This window comes from Nyctereutes procyonoides, unplaced genomic scaffold (genome assembly GCF_905146905.1).
Source record: "Nyctereutes procyonoides isolate TBG_1078 unplaced genomic scaffold, NYPRO_anot_genome, whole genome shotgun sequence".
NCBI lineage: Eukaryota > Metazoa > Chordata > Mammalia > Carnivora > Canidae > Nyctereutes > Nyctereutes procyonoides.
The window spans coordinates 14,504,728-14,524,452 of record NW_026575122.1 but is presented as its reverse complement, the minus strand read 5'-3'; the positions used below and the strand labels follow the sequence as shown (position 1 = coordinate 14,524,452).

The 19,725-nt window shown below is 40.7% G+C and overlaps 1 protein-coding gene and 1 long non-coding RNA gene across 12 annotated transcripts in view; one reads left to right on the top strand and one right to left on the bottom strand.

The window, feature by feature from the left end:
- GATB (glutamyl-tRNA amidotransferase subunit B) overlaps positions 1-14,156 on the bottom strand; it is an 89,353-nt gene extending 75,197 nt beyond the window's left edge. Inside the window, exons 1-2 of the mRNA XM_055336261.1 lie at positions 13,974-14,156; positions 11,870-12,020 (exon numbers count right to left, since the gene is read on the bottom strand). Of these exons, the coding sequence (XP_055192236.1) occupies positions 11,870-12,020; positions 13,974-14,149 (327 nt within the window). The 5' untranslated portion in view covers positions 14,150-14,156. The remainder of the gene's footprint in view (positions 1-11,869; positions 12,021-13,973) is intronic.
- A 230-nt stretch (positions 14,157-14,386) lies between these two features.
- Positions 14,387-19,725, top strand: part of LOC129516788 (uncharacterized) — a 76,703-nt gene continuing 71,364 nt past the window's right edge. For 7 of the 11 annotated variants that reach the window (XR_008665869.1, XR_008665871.1, XR_008665870.1 and 4 more), the window contains exon 1: positions 14,935-18,857. This is a non-coding gene — a long non-coding RNA (uncharacterized LOC129516788). Of the gene's footprint in view, positions 14,820-14,934; positions 18,858-19,725 lie in introns of those variants that run through there. The other 4 variants (XR_008665872.1, XR_008665867.1, XR_008665865.1 and 1 more) reach the window with 4 other exon arrangements.

Sequence of the window (19,725 nt, the reverse complement as noted above, 5' to 3'; positions counted from 1 at the left end):
AGCCAGAAAGAGGTATATAAATGCCTTCCCTGCCCCATTCTGAGTCTCTGAGTCACCCTCATTCATAGCCTTGGGTGCAGCCCTACCTCCATGGTTACAACCTCTGTTCCCTCCTATAAGATTGCAATGTTAATAAAGTCTCAGCCCAGACTTCAGATTAAAACAAAACACAAAAGTTTTCCCTAAGAATTAAGTCACAAATCTACTCTCGGGCAGACTTGGGGTTCAAATTTATTAACTCTGTGGTCTAGGGACCCCCAAGCTAAGAGATAAACATGAAAAATGGCTTAGATCTGCAGCATCTGGCAAAAGCCAATGTAAAAGCTCCTTGGAGAGACTGGTTCTCAATGCAGCCACAAGATTCCCATTAATAAAGCCCTGTCAAACACAACTTCATAATTCAAAATTACAAAATACACAAGATCACCTAGCCAGAATCAGCAGACACACAAAAAGCAGGGCAAGATAGAACTTCAGGTAACAGAACTACTGAACACAACACAGACTATATAAAATATGTAGATTTAAAATTACTAAAGAAATAAAGAAGTAAACACATATAAAGGGAATAAGATATTTTCAAAAAGACAGGAGACATTTAAAGGAGGAAAACAGAATTTCTATAAATAGAAGATACTCTCAGTAAAATAAAAAAAACTCAATGGATATGTTAAAAAGCCAAGTAGACTTAACAGAGAATTTGTGAATCAAAAGAAAGTGTAGAGAAAATTTTCCTGGATGAAACATACAGCAAAGATCCTAAAAGAATGTTCCATTCTGATCACTATTTGCATAGTGATATGGACAGCTGAGAGCTGCCCACAGTTAGGGCTGCCTCTTAATGGTAGGTCTGGAGGAAGTCAGTCTTATTAGGTTAGGTCTCCTTTTATCCATTTCTTCTTCTGAATCAGCACTCTTCCTCTTTTCTCTCTCCCCAGATTTAGATCTCTCACCTAGTAAATGTTGTAATAAACAGTGCACATGATCAGGGTCAATGCTGAATAGTCCATGCCTATGTGTCTATCAACACATGGATGCACATTATTTATTCATGAGAGAGAGAGAGAGAGAGAGAGAGAGAGAGAGAGACTGAGAAGCAGAGACACAGGCAGAGGGAGAAGCAGGCTCCATGTAGGGAGCCTGACGTGGGACTCGATCCAGGGTCTCTAGGATTAGGCCCTGGGCTGAAGGCGGCGCTAAACCACTGAGCCACCCGGGCTGCCCTGGATGCACATCTATAAACATAGAACATATACATTTATCAATGGTATGTTTTGAAATATACACATACCTGCAAAATAATAGCACCTACCAGCAACTCCAATTATGGTGGAATACAGATTAGAAGCTAAACTTGAGCTCTAATCTGACTGGGACACTGAGCAACTGTGTGACTGTGGGCAAGTCACAAGAGCAGTTCTCCCATCTATAAATTAAAAGGACTAAATTGAATAATTTCCAGGATCTCTTTCTACTGCATTCTCATACTATTTATAACTTTAAAAAGCTAACAAGATTCATACCATTTATGTAGTTTATGTTGTAGGATGGACAGGTCTCTGTGCAGAAACTTGTTCTTTATTTACATTAACAAGTGATAATCAGGCTTTTTGGGCTAGAGCAGATCAGAAGTAATGATTGAGAAGTGGAAAATGAACAAGTAGGGGTTCCCTGAGCCAAATATACTGACAGTAGCTTTAAAAAGGTGAAGGGTAGATGACTGTAATAACACGGAAAAAGCCTATAACAGGAAACCTAAAAAGAATGGCTATTTTAGTCATTTACTGTAGGATCAGATAGCTGTACACACCTTAACAGCCCTCCAAGGCAACATTATGTAACAATACTGAGAAATAATTGATGCTGCTGATAACCTTGAGTAATCAAGAAAAGGTTGGCTTGTAAGTTAGGTACGCCCTATGTGAAAGTGGGAAAGTATTAAAATGCATTTTATTAAGATTCCCCTCTTGATCTCAGGGTTGTTAGTTTGAGCACCATGTTGGGTGCAGAGATTACAAAAAAAAAACAAAACAAAACAAACTTTAAGGAGTGCCTCAGGCCTCAGTGGTGCAGTCAGTTCAGCATCCGACTCTTGGTTTCGGCTCAGGTTGTGATCTCAGGACCACGAGAGTGAGCCTTGTGGTTCAGCAAGGAGTCCGCTTAGGACTCTCTCCCTCTCCCTCTCCCCACTGCCATGCATGTGTATACTCCTTCTCTCTCTCTCTGAAATCAATCAATCTTAGAAAGATTCCCATAAAGAAGTTAAAAAATATTAAAAGGGTTTTAAAGACTTAGAACATTCTTTCAAGTGGACTCTTCATGTATGCGCATGTAAGTATATGTAATTATACAGAGAAATATTTATTAAGGATGTTATATATATGTTGTATACAGGGTACTGACAAGTGGCCCAAGGAAGATCTATAAACTGCTTTTTAGAAATTTATAATCAAACACAAAAATCCCTATAAACAATATATATAATAGGATAGTCAATCAACTGTATGAAACAAAAATATATTGATACAAAGTAGAAGCATTATTATAGTCAGATTTCATGTGGAGAATACTGCAGGCAAGACTGCCACAGAGGTGAGAGAGGTGAACACTGTTCCGGAGAGCGAAGCTCTCAAGAATCCACGGAAAGTTGGGAAAAGATCCATGGCAGGGGAAGGAGTCAAATGCTTCCCACATGAGGGGAGGTGAGGGCATGCTGCCTACTGACCATGTAAGTCCATCACCATCAGGAGTCATCTGAGTTCACGGGAGACAGCCAGTTAATGATGTCATAAGGCAAGTCTGGACCATCAGACGAGTTTAAGAGCCGAACCTTTCCACATTTGTGTGGATGAGCTCACAGACACAGCACATTTATAGGGACAAGGGTCACAGGGAAAAACCCTTCACCTGTGGAACACCCTACTTTACAAAGGAATGAAGGAAAACTATCAAAGTGACTTGGAGAGTGACTAGCAAGATTAAAGTCTGAGAATACAATGTAATTATAAGTTCTACAGATTATATTAAAGCAAATCACTGAAATGGAAAAAAATTAATAGAAAACTGTCACATTTCGTCTTCTTAGTCAAATAACTAAACATCATCTAGTGTGAATGGACAGAGAGGTAAATATAGATCTGATTATAAATGTATGCATTTAAACACTTCCCTAATACTGTGTCCTTGAATTTCTATTTCGTTTAGAAGTTTTCAGTTAAAAACAAATTTTTATAATTACATTTAGAATTAAGAGTTAGCAAAGCACTTCAGCCGAATGCTCTCTAGAACAAGCATTTCTAAATCTATTACGTCCTTCAAAACAAAAATTATTACCAGTATCTGCTGTGTTCAGAGAGCCAAGATGTTGATAGCTAACTTTAAATAAATATGCCATAAGAAATTTAATAATTAAGTTAATCTCAAAGTATTTTACAAAGCATTCACATTATCATTTCTTTAAGGGGCAAGGTCCCTTACAGTACAATATGCAGCCATGTTCAAATATGAATCTCTAGTATAAAGCATGGTCTCTTCATTGTTGTTAGTTTCCAGAGGGCAGGCATTATCAGATTTACTCACATCCTACTTTTCCACCTCTTCACTTCCCTTTCTCTTGCTACTAATAGTAATACAGTTAACTCTTGAACAACACAGGTTTGTACTGTGCAGGTCCACTTACACATGGAGTTTTTTTGGATACATACAGTATTGTAAATATATTTTCTCTTCCTTATAATTTTTTAATGTTTTCTTTTCTAGAAACTTTATTATAAAAATGCAGTATATAATACACATAACCAACAAAATATGTGCTAATCGACTGTTACTGGTATGGTTTCTGGTCAACAGTGGGCTATTAGTAGGATTTTCGACTATGTGCCTCTAACGCCTATGTTATTCAAGGGTCAACTGTACACACTCTTGTGCACAAAGAAAAGTTTTGTAAAATGTGGTAAATACTATTCCAGTTTTCATTCCATAGTTACCAGAGCCAGTTCCAAACATCTTTGATATTGTAAAACCTCAAATGCTTTTTTAGACAGGCCAATCCTAAGAAAAGAGGAGAATCTCTTGCATACACGCATGGAAAAGAGCTTTTATAAAAGCCCTTTCCCCAGCTCTGGAAACAACAGATATTCATAGTTACTAGGGGGTTCTGTGTTACGTACAGATAAGAGCTTTCAAACCAGCAAAACAAGAGCAGAGTCACTACTTTCTAATTAACCTAATTGTGGTGCAGCCTGATTATCAGAAGTGGTTATCTAGGGTCCATAGCTGAGCAACCTACCAGCTGGCATCAGCAGAGGCAACAATGTTCTCTTTGCTTTCTCTCTCATAGGGACTGACATGGGGGGGGGGGGGGCAAGCATTTCAAATAAGAGTGAGTGAGCGTGAGTGAGAGTGTGTGTGTATGTATGATCAAGCAGGTTTGCATATGCATAAATTTCAAACAAACTTAAAAATCTCACCATTACCAGAAACATTAGCAAATTATTAAACAAACAGGTGATTTATGAAATTATGAAATGGTGAAATCTCACCATTACCAGAAACATTAACAAATTATGAAACAAACAGACTTGTAAATTTGACATTTTATCAAACAAATATGTTTTCTTTCCTATTTTTCGTCCCATTTCACATCTCATGTGCAAAGTATTACAAGTAGAGAAATTAGAATCACGCTGATAAATTGGAAATAAATTATAAGCAGATAACCTAAGATTCTGTCTAAATTCTATGGACATTATTTATTACAATTATTTAATTAGAATTACTTAATAAATTAAGGAAGATTCCGTACTAGAGTAAGAGGTTTTACTAGGTCAAAGTAATGAATGAGGCTGAATTCCTGCTAATAAAAACAAAGAATGCTGTCCTTAGTTTAGTTGTAATCCTGCCTGTAAGCAAGAAAATGGGCTGAATGACCTTTTCAGTCTGAAGATTTATGATGGGATTTCATATAATTCTAAAACTAAAGGCAAAATAAGAAGAAAAATGCTTGTGGTCCTAAGAAACATTCAGAAGGGTCATCAATCAGAATGGGGCTGGGGGGTTTCTAACCACTGGTTAAAAACAGCAGCCTGAGTGATACACAGCTGGGGGGACAGACACACTGGGAGTGGGAGGGAGAAGGGGGATGAAAACGAGTATTGTATCTATATATACATTTATACAAACATATAAATTTATAAACACACACACACACACAGCTCAAAAGTGAGAAAGAAAATCTGGGGCCCATGGCAGTAGAGGAGCTTAAAGCTGTGGATCACCCAAGGGAAACCATAAGAGATAGGATGGTAAAGGGTTACAGTATGAACCTGGAAGCCAGACTACAGGGTTTGCATCCAGCTCCTCCGCTTACTTTCCAATTGGGATGATGATGAGAATTGCCTGACATAGTTAACATGATATTAAAATAAGTTAGCACATATGAAGAAAGTGCCTAGAACGGTGCCTGCCACATAGCAAGCAGGCACTCAGTAAATGTTAGTTGGTTTTACTATCATTATTGTTAACCAGGCTAGGACACCAGATGTTGGCGATTTAAAGCCCCCCCAAGGAGCAAAAGTCAAGACTGTGAGACAACTGGGAACCACAAAATCCTGGTCAAGTCAGAAAATCTTCTGCCACCAACCGGAGGAGTTGATAGGGAGGGGGCCACCTGCCTCAAGCCAAAGGTGAAAAGAGAGTCTTGAGAAATCAGAGCCCCTGGCCCTGTACCTGGCTTGGGTGTGGCACCTGAATGTTGGCACTATCCAACCTGGGTGACAGTAACATAAAAAGAGTTCATTTAATAAAGCCCAATGGGCCCTCGTAGAGGCTGCCATGAATTCATCCCAGAGAGATACTGGACAATCCAGGGTGAAAAAATCATATGGAGTACTGAGTACAAATCCACACTTAGACATGTCCTGGCTAAAGCTACCAGAGACAGAAATCCGATTACTTACAAAGGATGTGGACTCATCAGGAATAATTGATGCCCAAGGACAATGGAATCATGTCTTCAGCATGCGGAGGGGAAATAACTGTCAACTTAGAATTCTGTACTATCATTCAAGAGCTAGAAACAATTGGAGGCACAAAAAAACAGAGACTGCATCACCCACAGGCCCAGAATGCAAGGGATATTGACTCAGACAAGAAAGAGCTCCAAAAAAAGAGAGACATAAGAAACGGTGTTTGCTAGGAAAGGAAAAACAAACAAACAGATGGGAGCTTCCTCAACCTTCCACAACCAACCTAAAAAGTCACCTTTACCCATGGGGTGGAGGGATACATCTTCCCTGAGATTAGAGAGGAAAAGCTGTCTTTCTCCTTGTATTCTGAGGATACCTTATTTTCTCGGGAATCTGACTCTGTCAACAGCTTCCTCCTTCTATGTTACTCCTTTAAAACTAACTTTTAATTGTTTAACAATTTATTAAAGGCAAGCATTTTGAAATTATTTATAATGAAAATCAGCAGGTCCTGCCACCCTTGTCGGCCAGTCCTGTTTCCTGGCAATGACTATCTTCAGATCTCTGAACTGTCTTGTCATATTTATCTTCCTATTTTTAAGTAATATGCAGTGCTAGGGGGCCTTTGGAAAATCCATCACGTGCTGGCCAAGGCTGCTGGCCATTTGCTATGTGACAATCCTTCCTTAATCTGGGAAAAAGAGAGTTAATAGCTGTCCCAGTGACACAGTGTTCTTGTTTTAGAACACGGAACACCAAGACTTCACCCATTCCATTCCCAAGAGATAATTTGTTATAAGGCAAGATATTTTGCAAAATTTTTATCTTACTCTTAAGAATTTACTCATGATTGCTACTTCATTCCGTTTCTAGTCAAGAACAAAATAGGTCATCATTGAGTGCAACCCCATGGTAAGATGAGTAACATTCAAACACTCAAACCAGTCACTTCGCCCCAGGGAAGCAGATACTTCCACCACATGTGTGGACTTGGGTATGAATAATCTAGGATGTGGAGGAGCCTATTCCTTCCAAGAGCTTGGTAAAGGTGGGAGTTACAGGTGTGGGACGTTGGAGCCTGCCATGGTTTGGACTTTGGGAACAAAAAAGATATTTCACCAGCAGAAGGCTGAGAAACCAGTAGAGGTAATATTTGATTACTTAATATTACCTTTACATAAATTTTTTTTAAAACTTCATTGAAAACCCTTTTGACTAATAATCTGTCTCTTAAGAGCTCTAAATCTTTCACTCATTGCCTTATTTTTAAAAACTGAAAAAAAAAAAAAAGTACCAATAGCCAAAAACAATCTAAAACAAAAACCAACCAACCAACTTAGGGCCTGAAAAGGAGAAAGAGGCCTCCCCTGATATGTGGCCAAAAATGTTACTGGAACACATTCTTATGTTACTTTTTTCTTGCTTTATCAATTTAGAATGTAACTTCTGATAATGGTAGATAAGAACTGAGTTTATTTCTCAACATCCTAGCTGTATCTCAGTTTTTGTTAAATCAGTAGTTGGTTCTATGTTTCTCTGCTGAGCTGTTAAGTATACTCTGATTTTTCCTTCTTGAACATTTTGCTTTTCTGGAGTTGATGGGTCTTCATTTCATCATCTGCTTCATATTTTATTACCTATTGCTTATTATTCTCAAAGATTCTATATGTAAAACCTTGTGTCTACACAAACATTAGATATCTGCTATTCCCACCCCACTACATTTTTTCTTCTTGAAACCATTCTGTTCTACAGCCATCCATCCTCTTTTCTCACCAGATTCCCCAGGCCTGTTGCAGAGCTGGCAATCTGGAACCTCTCCATTACTCCAATAGGTTCTCATGATGGTGAAAGGCCAAATTTTTGAGAAGCCAACTGTCTGAAAATATCATTATTCTACTGTCACAACTTATAGTGCTGGATACAGACTTCTAAATTAGAATTTTTTTTTCCTCCTAAGTTCTTTTTAAGGCACTCTTTCATTCTCTTACAGCTTTAAGTGCTGCTTTTTAAGAAGTCCAATGAACTTTCCAGTCCTTTGCATATGACCTTTCTTTTCTTCTTTGTTCCAGTACCTTAGCTCTATCCCCGGCATTCCTACACTTCATGATGACATGCCTGTCTATGAGACATGAGACTATTTTTGTTCCTTGCACTGGGTCCGTGGCAAGCCCTTTCCACTTGGACATTCAGGTCCTTCAGTTCTGGGAAATTAGTCTGTGTAGTTTGAGAGCTTCCCCTTGTCTACAGTCTCTCTCCTGTCTTCTGGAACTCCCAAGAATCAGATGTTGTACATCCTAGACTGAGTCTCTAATTTTCTTATTTTATCCCCCTACTGTCCAGTTCATTGTATGTGTGTACACCTTGTGGAAGATTTTCTTGACTTTATCTTCTAACTCTTGTGGATTTTTTTTTTTGCTATCATAATTTTAATTTCTGAGAGATTTTTGTTCTGATTCTTTATTTTTAAAAAGTGGTATCATGTTCTTATCTCAAAGATGCAGCTACCTTCTCTTAAAATATTTATAAGAACTTCTAATTTTTTAAAGTATTCTTTTTTTAAAAAAAATATTTATTCACAAGAGATAGAGAGAGAGAGGCAGACACATAGGCAGAGGGAGAAGCAGGTTCCCTATGGGGAGCCTGATGCAGAACTTGATCCCTGGACCCTAGGATCATGCCCTGAGTGAAGGCAGATGCTCAACCACAGAGCCACTCAGACGCTCCTAATTTCAAAGTATTCTTTTACCCTGTGCATTAACTGTTATTTCTTATTTCTTTAGTCTTTTGATTTTGGGTTCTGTCCATTATGTTGGAGAACTTCCTCATATGTATAGTAATTGTTGGCCATCGGTTTATATTTTGAAGTAGCTACTAAAATGCTGATTAAAAGTTCTAAATTATTTAAGTACCTAGGGCTTGTTGACTGATGGCCTCCATTCTAGGACAATCAAGTGGCCAGGCAGGTTTTTTATAGAGACCCCCCCCACCCAAGTGTCAGTATCTGAAGTTCTTCCCTCCAGAGACATATAATCTCCAAACAAGTTCCTGCAGATTCCTGCTTGGCAGAGGAGAGGGAGTAGAGAGATGGCTATACTAGGTCACTTGGGCTCTTAAAACAGGGTCAAAAAAAAAAACACTGGGCAGGTCCTAGAGTCTACGGTGCAGACACTGTCTTACACTGGTGCCTTTTCTCTGCCTGGGGTCCCCAGGGGGAGTGAGTCACCAGTTGAATTTCTCCCCAAGCTACAGATTCCTATTGGAGTGGGGTAGCTGCAGAGGGTCAAGGAGACAACCTTAATTCTAACTGCTCAGACTCCTGAATTAATCCCTTATTTCCACCTCCCCCTGGCCTTCTGCAAAGCCTAGGGATCCCATATCCAGATGCTTTCTGAGGCTATGCAGGGCATGACATCTTATTTCTCACTAGTGGCTCTTTCTGCAGGCTATTTGTCTCTTTCTTGGCTTATAGTTAACTCTGCTCTGCTAAGTCAGTCCCTCCTCCATCTACCATCTCTCACAAACTCTGGTCTCCTATTTTCACACAGGTTTTATAAGTATTAAATTATTTTACTGTAATTTCAGTAGGGTTTCTTTGGGGTGAGAGGAAAGACAGATTAAAATGCACATGTTCAAGCCTATTTATGTTTGCAGTTAATGTTGTTGCTTTACAATACAATAAAAAACACTTTATTGCAGTAACAATAGTTTTTTTATCTTATTAGTGTATCTGACAAACGGTCACCATTTTTTTGTGTACAAAAACAACCAAATGCAGAGTCAGAATACCACAGCATCAATATAGCATCTTAGAGCTGAGAGGAGAGCAACCGTCTAAATGTCTCAATACATTTACATAGGTAAAACACAGGGAGTGACAATGTTCTATTCTGGTAGTTTTGTTGTAATTTTGCTCACATACTAAAATAGGTCTTTTAAAGACAGAAACATTTTGGAACAAGAGGTAGATTAACTCTGTCGAGAGAATAACCCATTAGGCTCCTTAAATCGTGAGTGTAGTGGGCGCTGAAGAGGAAAAACAAATCCCAGCTCAAGCAAAACTGGGTATCTAAACTTTGACTGTCATTTAATTAATATAAGCCAAGCTCTCAGTCCTCAAATGTCCCAAACACCTTCACTGTTTTACTGCTATGCTTATCACTGGGCAAGCACCTTCTTTGGTGTATAGCAAGAAGTCTTTCAAAGTATGTTGACATTTTAGTTTTGAGTTGTCTCTAATGTTTGACCACATTTAGCCACAACCGAAAAGCCTATTTATGGAAAACATTCCTATCTGCAGATAGATCTATTTCCAAATGTGAACTATAATAAATACTTTGCTGGATACTATATTCCCAGCTGGAAAAACCTAAAAAGAACTCAGAGGTTATGTGTAGTCTCTTGATAATGAACTACCATGTGGAAAAAAAATGTTTTTAGCTCAGAAAGAAAAAAAGGAGAGGAGTTGTGATAAACTGCTTTCCATTTCACTTGTCTGAATAGATATTACTCTACTTCTCCTATATCTGCATCTCTGCCCCAAAAAAGAACGCATACACTTGCAACTGAAAAATTGACTCTTCCCAAACAAAAATGATTTCTCCATAGATAGAAACTCTAAGCCAGAGGGAGGGAGGGGCAGACATCCCTTTATCTGTCTTTCCCCCAGAAAGACTCAAGAGCAAACCAAAGGTGATCCTGGATAGGGTTTGCAGGTATGGGAGTCCTCCACAACAAAGAGCACAAATAAGAAAAAAAATTCCAAGATAGAGATCCTACTGCAATATAACCAAAGCCCTGGGTATAGCAGACACATTGGAGGCACGGCCCCAAACCTCCTACTCTGGACAGCGACTCTGAGGAAAGTACACTGCTGCCTCAGTCAAGTCAACCAGCTTTCACTTGTATTTCAATGTTAGAGAATACAGAAATCACCCATGACAGTCCCTCCTCCTCCCTCCCCCTTCACCACCATCTATACACATTCCCTCCAAGGATGGCAGGAAATCCCACACCCAGTTGATGCTATATGTCCTGGACAGACTATGATTTATTTATTACCTCAAATATTCACATTGTTCCTTCCATCCTTTTCTTCAAAATTCAGCCAACTATATGAAATTATGGGATAATCTTGCTGATGAGTACACTAGACCTAGTCATTCCTTGGGTTTAAGTGAAAATGAGCATATAAGTGAGTGGTTAACTCAATGTATATTGTGGTTGACTTGTTCTCTCCATTATCAACCACTTAATTTCCAATAATCATAATCATTATTGACCTTACACTATAATATCATGCATCATACGCTGTCTCCTGTGACTAGACTCCTCCTCCTCCTTCATTTTCCTGCCTAACTCCTATCTGGCTTCTCAGATAGCTCAGACACCACCTCTTCCAACAAGCTTTCCAATCATACTCGTACCTCAATTTATCACAATAATCCTTCTCTTACAGAATTAGGTGTTCTTCCTCTGGGTTCCAAAACCATGCCTACACAGGCATACCTTCACAGGCATAATTACACAGTACTCTACTTGTTTGTAAGTAGACACTAGTACAAAACACTTCTCCCTACCTAGCCTTTAAACCCCTCAAAGAAAAGGATTGTCAGTCACCTTCAAGTTCCACTTCATAGCACAGTGTCTGGTATTTTGTGGACATTTTAAAATGTGCATGCAATGAGTGAATACATGTATGAACAAAGGGATGATGTTTAGACTTAGAAGCAGAATTATAGAGATGGGTCTTTAGAAAACATTTAGTTCTTCTTTCACCCAAAATTCCCTAAATAAGTACTTCCTAAGAGTCATGCCAGATGTGAAAACAAGGAAATCACTACCTATGTCCAATAAAACAGAAACATTTTCTAATGAAAATATGATTAAATAAAAAACTTTACCGGGAGAGTTCCAGGCAGAGATGCATCAAAGAAAGATACCAAAGAATTTGGAGGTGCTGCAAATTGGACTTGAGATCCAGAGAAGAGTTTAGAGTTGGAAGAGATCTGGGCATGAATTTCCAAACCGACCACAGCTGCCCATTCGTGTTCACTAAAGAGAAAGAATGGTTAAGAAATAGTTAAATCCACCATTATGCATGAATTTCTTTTTTTTTATTTTTTTATGCATGAATTTCTATGATCCTAAACCACAGATGTTAATTTGCTATTTGTGTTAATTAAGATTTTTGATTCTTTTAAAAAATATGTCACATTTTATCGATGACTGAATCAAAAGTAATTCAACATGACCGTCTACAGGGCCAGCAAAATAAAATTCATTTACAACATGGCATAGGGAGAGTTCACTGTACAACGAGGAAGGTCATGAAGGACAATTTGGAATCTTGAAACAATTTAGAAATGGCTATCAAGTGATGTCTGCTTGGCTGACTTCAGTGAAAAGCAGCATTTTCTAGATTAACTGCCCTTTAGCAATTAATAACTCAGTAAATGAAAGCTGACCTTGCAAACATTTTTAGAAGTAACATAAAAATCATACTTCTACTACTAGAAAAATAATGGTGTGTAGTTGTATAACCTATTTAAAAAGGAAGGGAAATTCTTTGTCATGTTTTGAACTCATTTTATACCAAAGGCTTCCAAGTAAAATGACCAGAGTGACACAGATGTAACAGATCATCACTAAATCATACTCTTCCTGGGATTTGGGGCAAATGAAAACATTAAACCATCAGATGTGGATTTCTTTTTTTTTTTTTTGGTTCCCCAAATCACTTTCAGTTCCCTGGATATAGTTTCAGGTTCCTTTTTTATGCTTGATTGCTATCAAATCTAAAACGCTGTTAAATGCTGTAAGAACCTCTCCTACTCTGTTGGGTCCATATATGAGCATTCCACACACAGGTCTCACTCTTAGGTTCTTCTAAGTGTGCTTATTCCTTCTGAAACCACATATCCTGGACAATGTCTGTTTGCACACGCTCTCTCCATACTCTGTTCCTATTCTGCTCTTCTCCCTAGCAATTGTCTCTATCGTCTAGGTTTTTGTTTACATGCACTGGGTCTTGTTTCAATCATTTCAACACATGAAATTCTATGTCTATAGTACTCTGTAAGAAGATTAATTCCTTCTTTTTAAAGTTTGGAAGCACTGCTGACAATTGAGAGGAATTCAATGAAGAACCCATCAGAAATTCTGCATTCGCTAAAACATCGCTCAAAACTATTTTTGTAGTTTCGTCCCACGAGAGAAAAAATACTTTCCACTTACAGTCAGACAATCTAATTTATGAAAGAATAGAAGCTGAATGCTTCTGGACATTTTCCCTCTGTTGCTTCAACAGAAAAGCAAAAACAATGCCAACTCAACTCTCTCAAAGGATTAAAGGATTCCTAAAAACGCGCCTTCTGTTTCAGCACTTAAAAAGAAACTATTTAAGTCTTATAAAGTATAAACAGCTGTTTAGAGGACATCTCACAAAACAAGCAAAATTCTAATCAGGGGGAAGATCTCTGGTATTGACTGCATCCTCCTTAGAAACACGTTCAACATGAAATGCCTCCACAGACAGGTGGTGTTTTGACTAATAACATTAATTCGCCACTTGCTAGAGTCTGTAGGTAAAGGCTCCTTTTGTACTTTTAGATCACTGCTGTCCCATCGTCCTGCTATTAAATAAGTTACTGCTTTCTGGCGTCAGCGACCCACTGCTAGTCCTATTAGTAAGGTGACTAAATCCACTCTTTTGTGTGTGCAGTCTTACATTCAAGAAAAGATCTGCGACTTTACGCTCGTAAATTCCCCCCAAATACGCCTTCTTGGAGAGTGTCTTATGTGTGGAGGCGGGGCTGATAGAGCTAGTTTTGTGCTTTCATATATGTTTCAGGGCTGAAGGTGATAGCCCACCACCACCCCACTCCCCATACCTCCCCGCCCACCACCGACGTCTAGACTGACGCCGGGCTGTCCTGGACAGCACCTCCCCAGCCCCGCGGGTCCACCTCACACTTAAGAGGGCAGTAATGGTATGGAATCGTATACCCTTTCCCGGACTTCTGGGCCGTGATGAGGGGCTGCTGAGCCACGGAGCTCTGTCCCCTTTGCCCGCTGGACCTGCACCCAATCGCGGCCCCTCTTCCATGGCGAGACCCGCCGTCAACGCAGGCTAAAGCCCCACGCCTCGCAAACCACCACCCGCGAAGCATGGGCGCCGCCATTGCCGCACCCGGCTCCTGGTCAGGTGATAGAGGCTCCTGCCGCGAGGCTCTCTGGGGAGCGTAGTTCTAGACCGGACTAAAACTCCTTGGGCTCGCACCGGAAGACTACAGTTCCCGGTGCGCACTGCGCCCCCAAGGCTGCCGGAACCCTGGCGTGGGGAGGCGTGGGGAGGCGTGGGGGGGCGGGGGGCAGGAGAAGTAGAGGAGAGGGCGGGAGGGGTCCTGGGTCGGGAGGTGCGAGTCCTCCTAGCGGGGAGTTGGAGAGGGTTGTGGCGGGGCGCGCGAGATCAAAGCTCAGGAACCCGGCCGGGACTGGGCGCCCTGGTTAGCCTCGCCGCCCAACTAAGTGCACTTGACGCGTCAGCGGAGACGTCGGACCTCAGGCGCGCTCAGCTGTTTGCTCCGGCTGCGCTGCTGCCGCCCGCGTTCACGCCACCAGCCCTCGCGCGCCTGCCGCAGGTCGGGCCGGATCTTGGGCACCGAGGACGAGGAGGAGCGAGCGAGGCGCGCGGCCGCCCCGCGGGCAAGTCCACTCCACGGCGTCCCTTCACGTAGTAAGCGCTGCGGTGGGGCGGAGGCGCTTGGGGACCTGCCGACCTCGAGCGTACCTCGGGTGCGTCCGACGGAGTCTCCTTCTCGCGCTTGGTCGGTTTGGGGAGCACCTTCCCGTGTACGTGAGGAAGCCTCGACAGCAGATGCCGTCAGCCCGGCGGACCCCCTCCCCTCCCCCCTCCCCTCCCCTCCCCCCCCCCCCCCCCCCCGTGCACTTGAGCACACGGTTTTGAGTAGCCACCCGGCCGTTTTCTAGGATAGCGCCCCGGTTTACCGCCCCACGGCCTGCTCACGACTCCCCGCTGTGGGTGTCTTCCGCCTCCACAAGCTACTTAAGAATCTGGGGAACTTGCCTTATTCAGCCAAGTCTCACCGCAGCGCAGAGTGGGCCCCCTAGAAGTATTTGTGGAGTGAAGCAGGGCAGCGTGGAGGATGCGTTTGACGGAGAGTGGGGGGGACACCCTAAGACCCAGGGACCTGGAGATGGCTTGAACCTGATGGTGAGACGCTAGGTGGGGTCAGGGACCCCCCCGAACTTCCGGCTACTGCAAATGGGTGGCTGGTGCAGTGAGTCACTGACATAAAGAAACTAGAAAATAAATATATATTTTTTTTGGGGGGGGGGACACATGAATTTGGTTGCCCTGGAGACACACAAGCGAAGTCACGGAGGCATCACTGATGCCCAACTTTGAGTATGGAGCAGGTGAAAGAGCTGCATACCCTGCGTATCTCACACTGGTAGATTTTCAGTTATTGCCCGATAACCTGTTGATTGGACAGCTCTAACCTATGATCTGTTTCCATCAATATTCTTGCACAATGATGATATTTTATGCGGTTGAATCCCTCTAGGGAGGCAGTGTTAGTTACTGTCCTTAAAATGTCATTATTTACTCTTTCCCATCTTTTCTGTTTTTTTTTTTTTTCCATCCACTGTCCTCGATCCACGTTGATGCACCAGAAGTGTTTTCACATGGCCAAAAATGAAAATGAGAGAAATAAGTGACCGCAAAGCAGAGGTGGAGATTTGTTCCAGAATTCATTGCTAATTATGGACCTTTGTATCAAGGGTCAGATCACTCCTCAGATTCTGTATTAGTTAGTATCTTTCCTCTGAGTTTCCGTATTTCCCGCCTTTACTTTGGGTAGGTTTGGTTTCTCATTTAGCTCCCCAGGTTTTTCTGGCTCAGACTGGGAGTCAGGAAAGTTGCCTATGAGCATAGCATGGTTGCATCTTTGATGGGACTGCAGAGGAAAGGGGAATCCTGTATCTCAAGTAAGCACTGGCATCTTTTAGCCAAAAGGAAAGGGAAATCTTTGTTACCTTGCCACTGGTAATCAGCAGAGTCAGGAGGCAATTCATTCCCATGAAGTGTTGGGGGTGTTCTGAAAACCATCATAAGAGAGCAGCATACCTAATGAAAATCCTCATTTTATGGGCAAAATGCACATCTTTGTTTTTATGAAGCAGTATTATGCAGTGATAGCATATCACTTCAAAGGCTGCTACCCTACCACTAGAGGGAGCAAAAATCCTCCGCATGTAAATGTGTTGGATTCCTTTCACAAATGGAAACCTTCTAGTTTCCTGCATATTGCATAGTTAATGATTCCCTTCTCCGAGATTATCTGTCATTTCTAGAAATGCCCATTGGTTTCCTCACGCATGGCCTAGCGTCTAGGAGGGCACTGTCTTCCAAGTACCCCTCCTGCCTTGCTCCCTTAGCTAGTGGGGTGCTCCCACCCAACCTCCTACCACGGGACCATTGCTCACCTTCCTCCTGCATGCCAAATCTTCTGTCAGAACTCTTACTGACAGCGCTCTAGCTGAGAAAGCTATTTTGGTTCCACCAAAAAAGTGGCTGTCATCTGGAAGGCACAGAGATTTTCATTTTCAAGAAGCTCAGAAGGTAGCAGGACAAGGTTTCTAGCAAAAAACATTCTCTTAGGGAGATTTTCTCAGCTCTTATTTTATTCACATAATTGACACAGTACAAATAAGTTTAGAACAGGTTTTTAAAAAGATAGGTAATGCAGAGCAGAATTTCAAGTTGTTACTTATAAATGGCAATAGTTAGAAAGTATGCCTAAAATAACATGGTTTTGTTTAGTATTCTTCAGAGAGTTTTTGAATGTGAGAGTTGAATCAGATTAGCTTACCCCTGGGTTTGACTCAAAATCCCCAGGTGTCTGTGTAAACACATTGATTTCTGAACACAAATCACTCTCCCCCCAACTCTAAGCTGTGTTTAATTGTAATCACTCCTTTTCTCTTCCTTTCATTAGCTTGGGATGGGGGAAATGATGTGAAAACATGGTATTCCAGGATTTATAACTTCATCAGTTACATGGGTAAAATGTGAAAGAATGATTTTTTTTTTTTAGAATTTCAATTTAGGTTCTAATTTTTTAGAACCACTTGTATCATTTTTATAATGAAGTAAACAATTTTAATGGAAACATGGAAATTCCCAGTGAAATTAAAAGGAAATAGTTTCCACTATTCACTTTAATAATATATCATGGCAATGTACCTCAATATCTCTTTGTGTATAATTTTGAATCTTAAAATTGTGTTAACCAACCTATTCTTTGATTTCCTGTGGAAACAAAGACAGTGCTTTAAAGACATTTTGCAGACTAATAAACAAAATGCCCTTGGTGTCTAATAGAGCTGGATGTGGATTTTTTTTTTTTTTAGTTTATTCATTTATTTGAGAGTGAGAGAGTAGGGGGAAAGGGCAGAGGGAGAGAGCGAGAATCCCAAGCAGATTCCCTTCTGAGCATGGTGCCCAACATAGGACTCAATCTCATGACCCTGAGATCATGACCTGAGCCAAAATCAAGAGTCAGATGCTGAAACGACTGAGCCACCAGGTGCCCCAGGATGTGGTGTTTCTTAACACAGTTGTGAGTTTAGTCCCTCTGTGGGACCATTGATAGGACCAAGTTTCTATCTGTTCTATGGCTGTAGTGCCTAGCCTGCTGTCTTAAATTTTGTGCTATGTGGTAGGGAGGAAAGGTAACTAGGTCAGCATACATTCTCTTTTTTAAAAAAGTCCACTCAGAATGATATATAAATGACAAAAATTGGCAGCATCATTTTCATGTCAGAAGAACATTGACACTTAGAGGAAGTTCTGTTTTTGAAAAAGCATCCTGAAGACATAAAATTCCTTCTTAGAAAAACCACATTTTAAGATCCAGTGAAGTGTCATTAGGGGAAGAAGAAGAAAGACTGGGAATATGTGCATGCTAGACAATTGGGAGAATAAGATTCATTTCCTTTTATTTTACCATTAAATCTTGATTCTGATAAAATACTGATGTGGAGGGAACAATTGCTTTCTCTAGAAGATTGCTTTGAGGCAAAGAAATCTATAACTTTTTCTTCCTTTCCAAGGCAAGGAAATAGAACACCCTGTCCAATGTCTTTGTAGAGATAAAGTGCAATCTGGGGAAGATGAGGCTAGTGCATTGCTGCTATTAGGCTTGCCTGGCCCATAAACTGTAATCTCTCCACGTCTTTCCTTCTTTCTGGTCTCAAGGGCTTTTTCTTTTCTAGAAATCTGACTAATCCTGGAAGCAAAGAGGAATTATGTGTAAGAAAGAAGCTCCCCCTCTACATATCCCCATGACTCACCATTTACTTGAAAGAAGATACTCCTGAGTCACAAGTAATGAGAAGTAGAATATGTTAAGCTCTATGTCCCTGTAAGCTATGTTGTTTCACATGTGGTCAGATTCCTGCTATGCACTAAAAAGCTCTCTCTTTTATGTTTTAGCATTGGGTATTTACCCTTCAAAGTTATGGAGCTTTTGTACCCCCCCCCACACACACACACACGCATGCACACACACACTTCTAAGTAGCATCTTATTTACAGATCAGGTGCATATACTGGTCAATAGCTTTCAAGTTTCAAAACAGATGACTTTTTTGTATGTCAAATGATTCTCTTGATTTTAAATCTAAAGATTTAAGGACTAGAAGCATGACATCAAAAAACAACTCCACCAAGACACATGAGCTTTGATGACACTTTTCCCTCAGTGAATGAAATCCTACTTGCTAATTGAAGAGAAGATGTAGCTGACTCTACCAGGATGGCACAGAAGAGGACAGAAAGGCTTATCTTACACGTGCTGCCAGGTAATGGGTGTCATTACCTGTGCGTATCTGAACTGGGATCTCTATATCTAAGCTGCCCTTGAACCAAGAATGGATGGGCTGCACAAAGCAATAAAGGCTGAAATCTTCTTGGTGGCAGAGCCTTCAGGGCTCACCACAGTTTAATGTATGGCCATGAGAGGCTATTTAGTGCTCCATGAAAGGGTGCCAGATTGAATTAAAATCAGGCAGCTCAATTTAAACACATTAGCAATCAGATGATACAACTACTGAGATAAATGCAAAGACAGAGAAAAAAAAAATCCCAGTGATTCATGAATACTAATTAAAGAGGGAAAGACCAGCATAGACATTGTTCTTATGTCCTTGGAGTCTGACTCTAGATTCTAATTCACCAGTAAGATTTGATAACTTGACCCAGCAGTGAGACCAAGTTGATGTTGATTCCATACGTAGACTAGCTTTGCTATTAAAAGACATTTCCCCTGCCCCACATATATAGTAAGAGTGAAAAGAAATGATGCTAAAAATGGGGCTGGATACTGTGTCTTCCAAAAGGCAAAAGAAAGTAAGATTATATAAACTTCCACTCTAGCAAATAACAAGCCTAATATTCTGTGTTGATTCTCTAAGCTGTTATCTTATTTTGGCTGCCATAGTACATTGGTACAGTATCTCTGGGAAACATTTTGCAGTGATTCAGAGCCCGTGATTTTAAAAATTTTATAGAGATTTATTCAATAAATGCATTACCTGCTACTTGCCACACTGAAATTCACATAATCTGATGACATGTTCTCCCAATTTATGAGGGTCAGTTTGACATTTTACAATCTCTCAAAGTTTAGTGTCCTTAGCAGATGTCAAAATGAAGAGTCTTGAGTTTGGG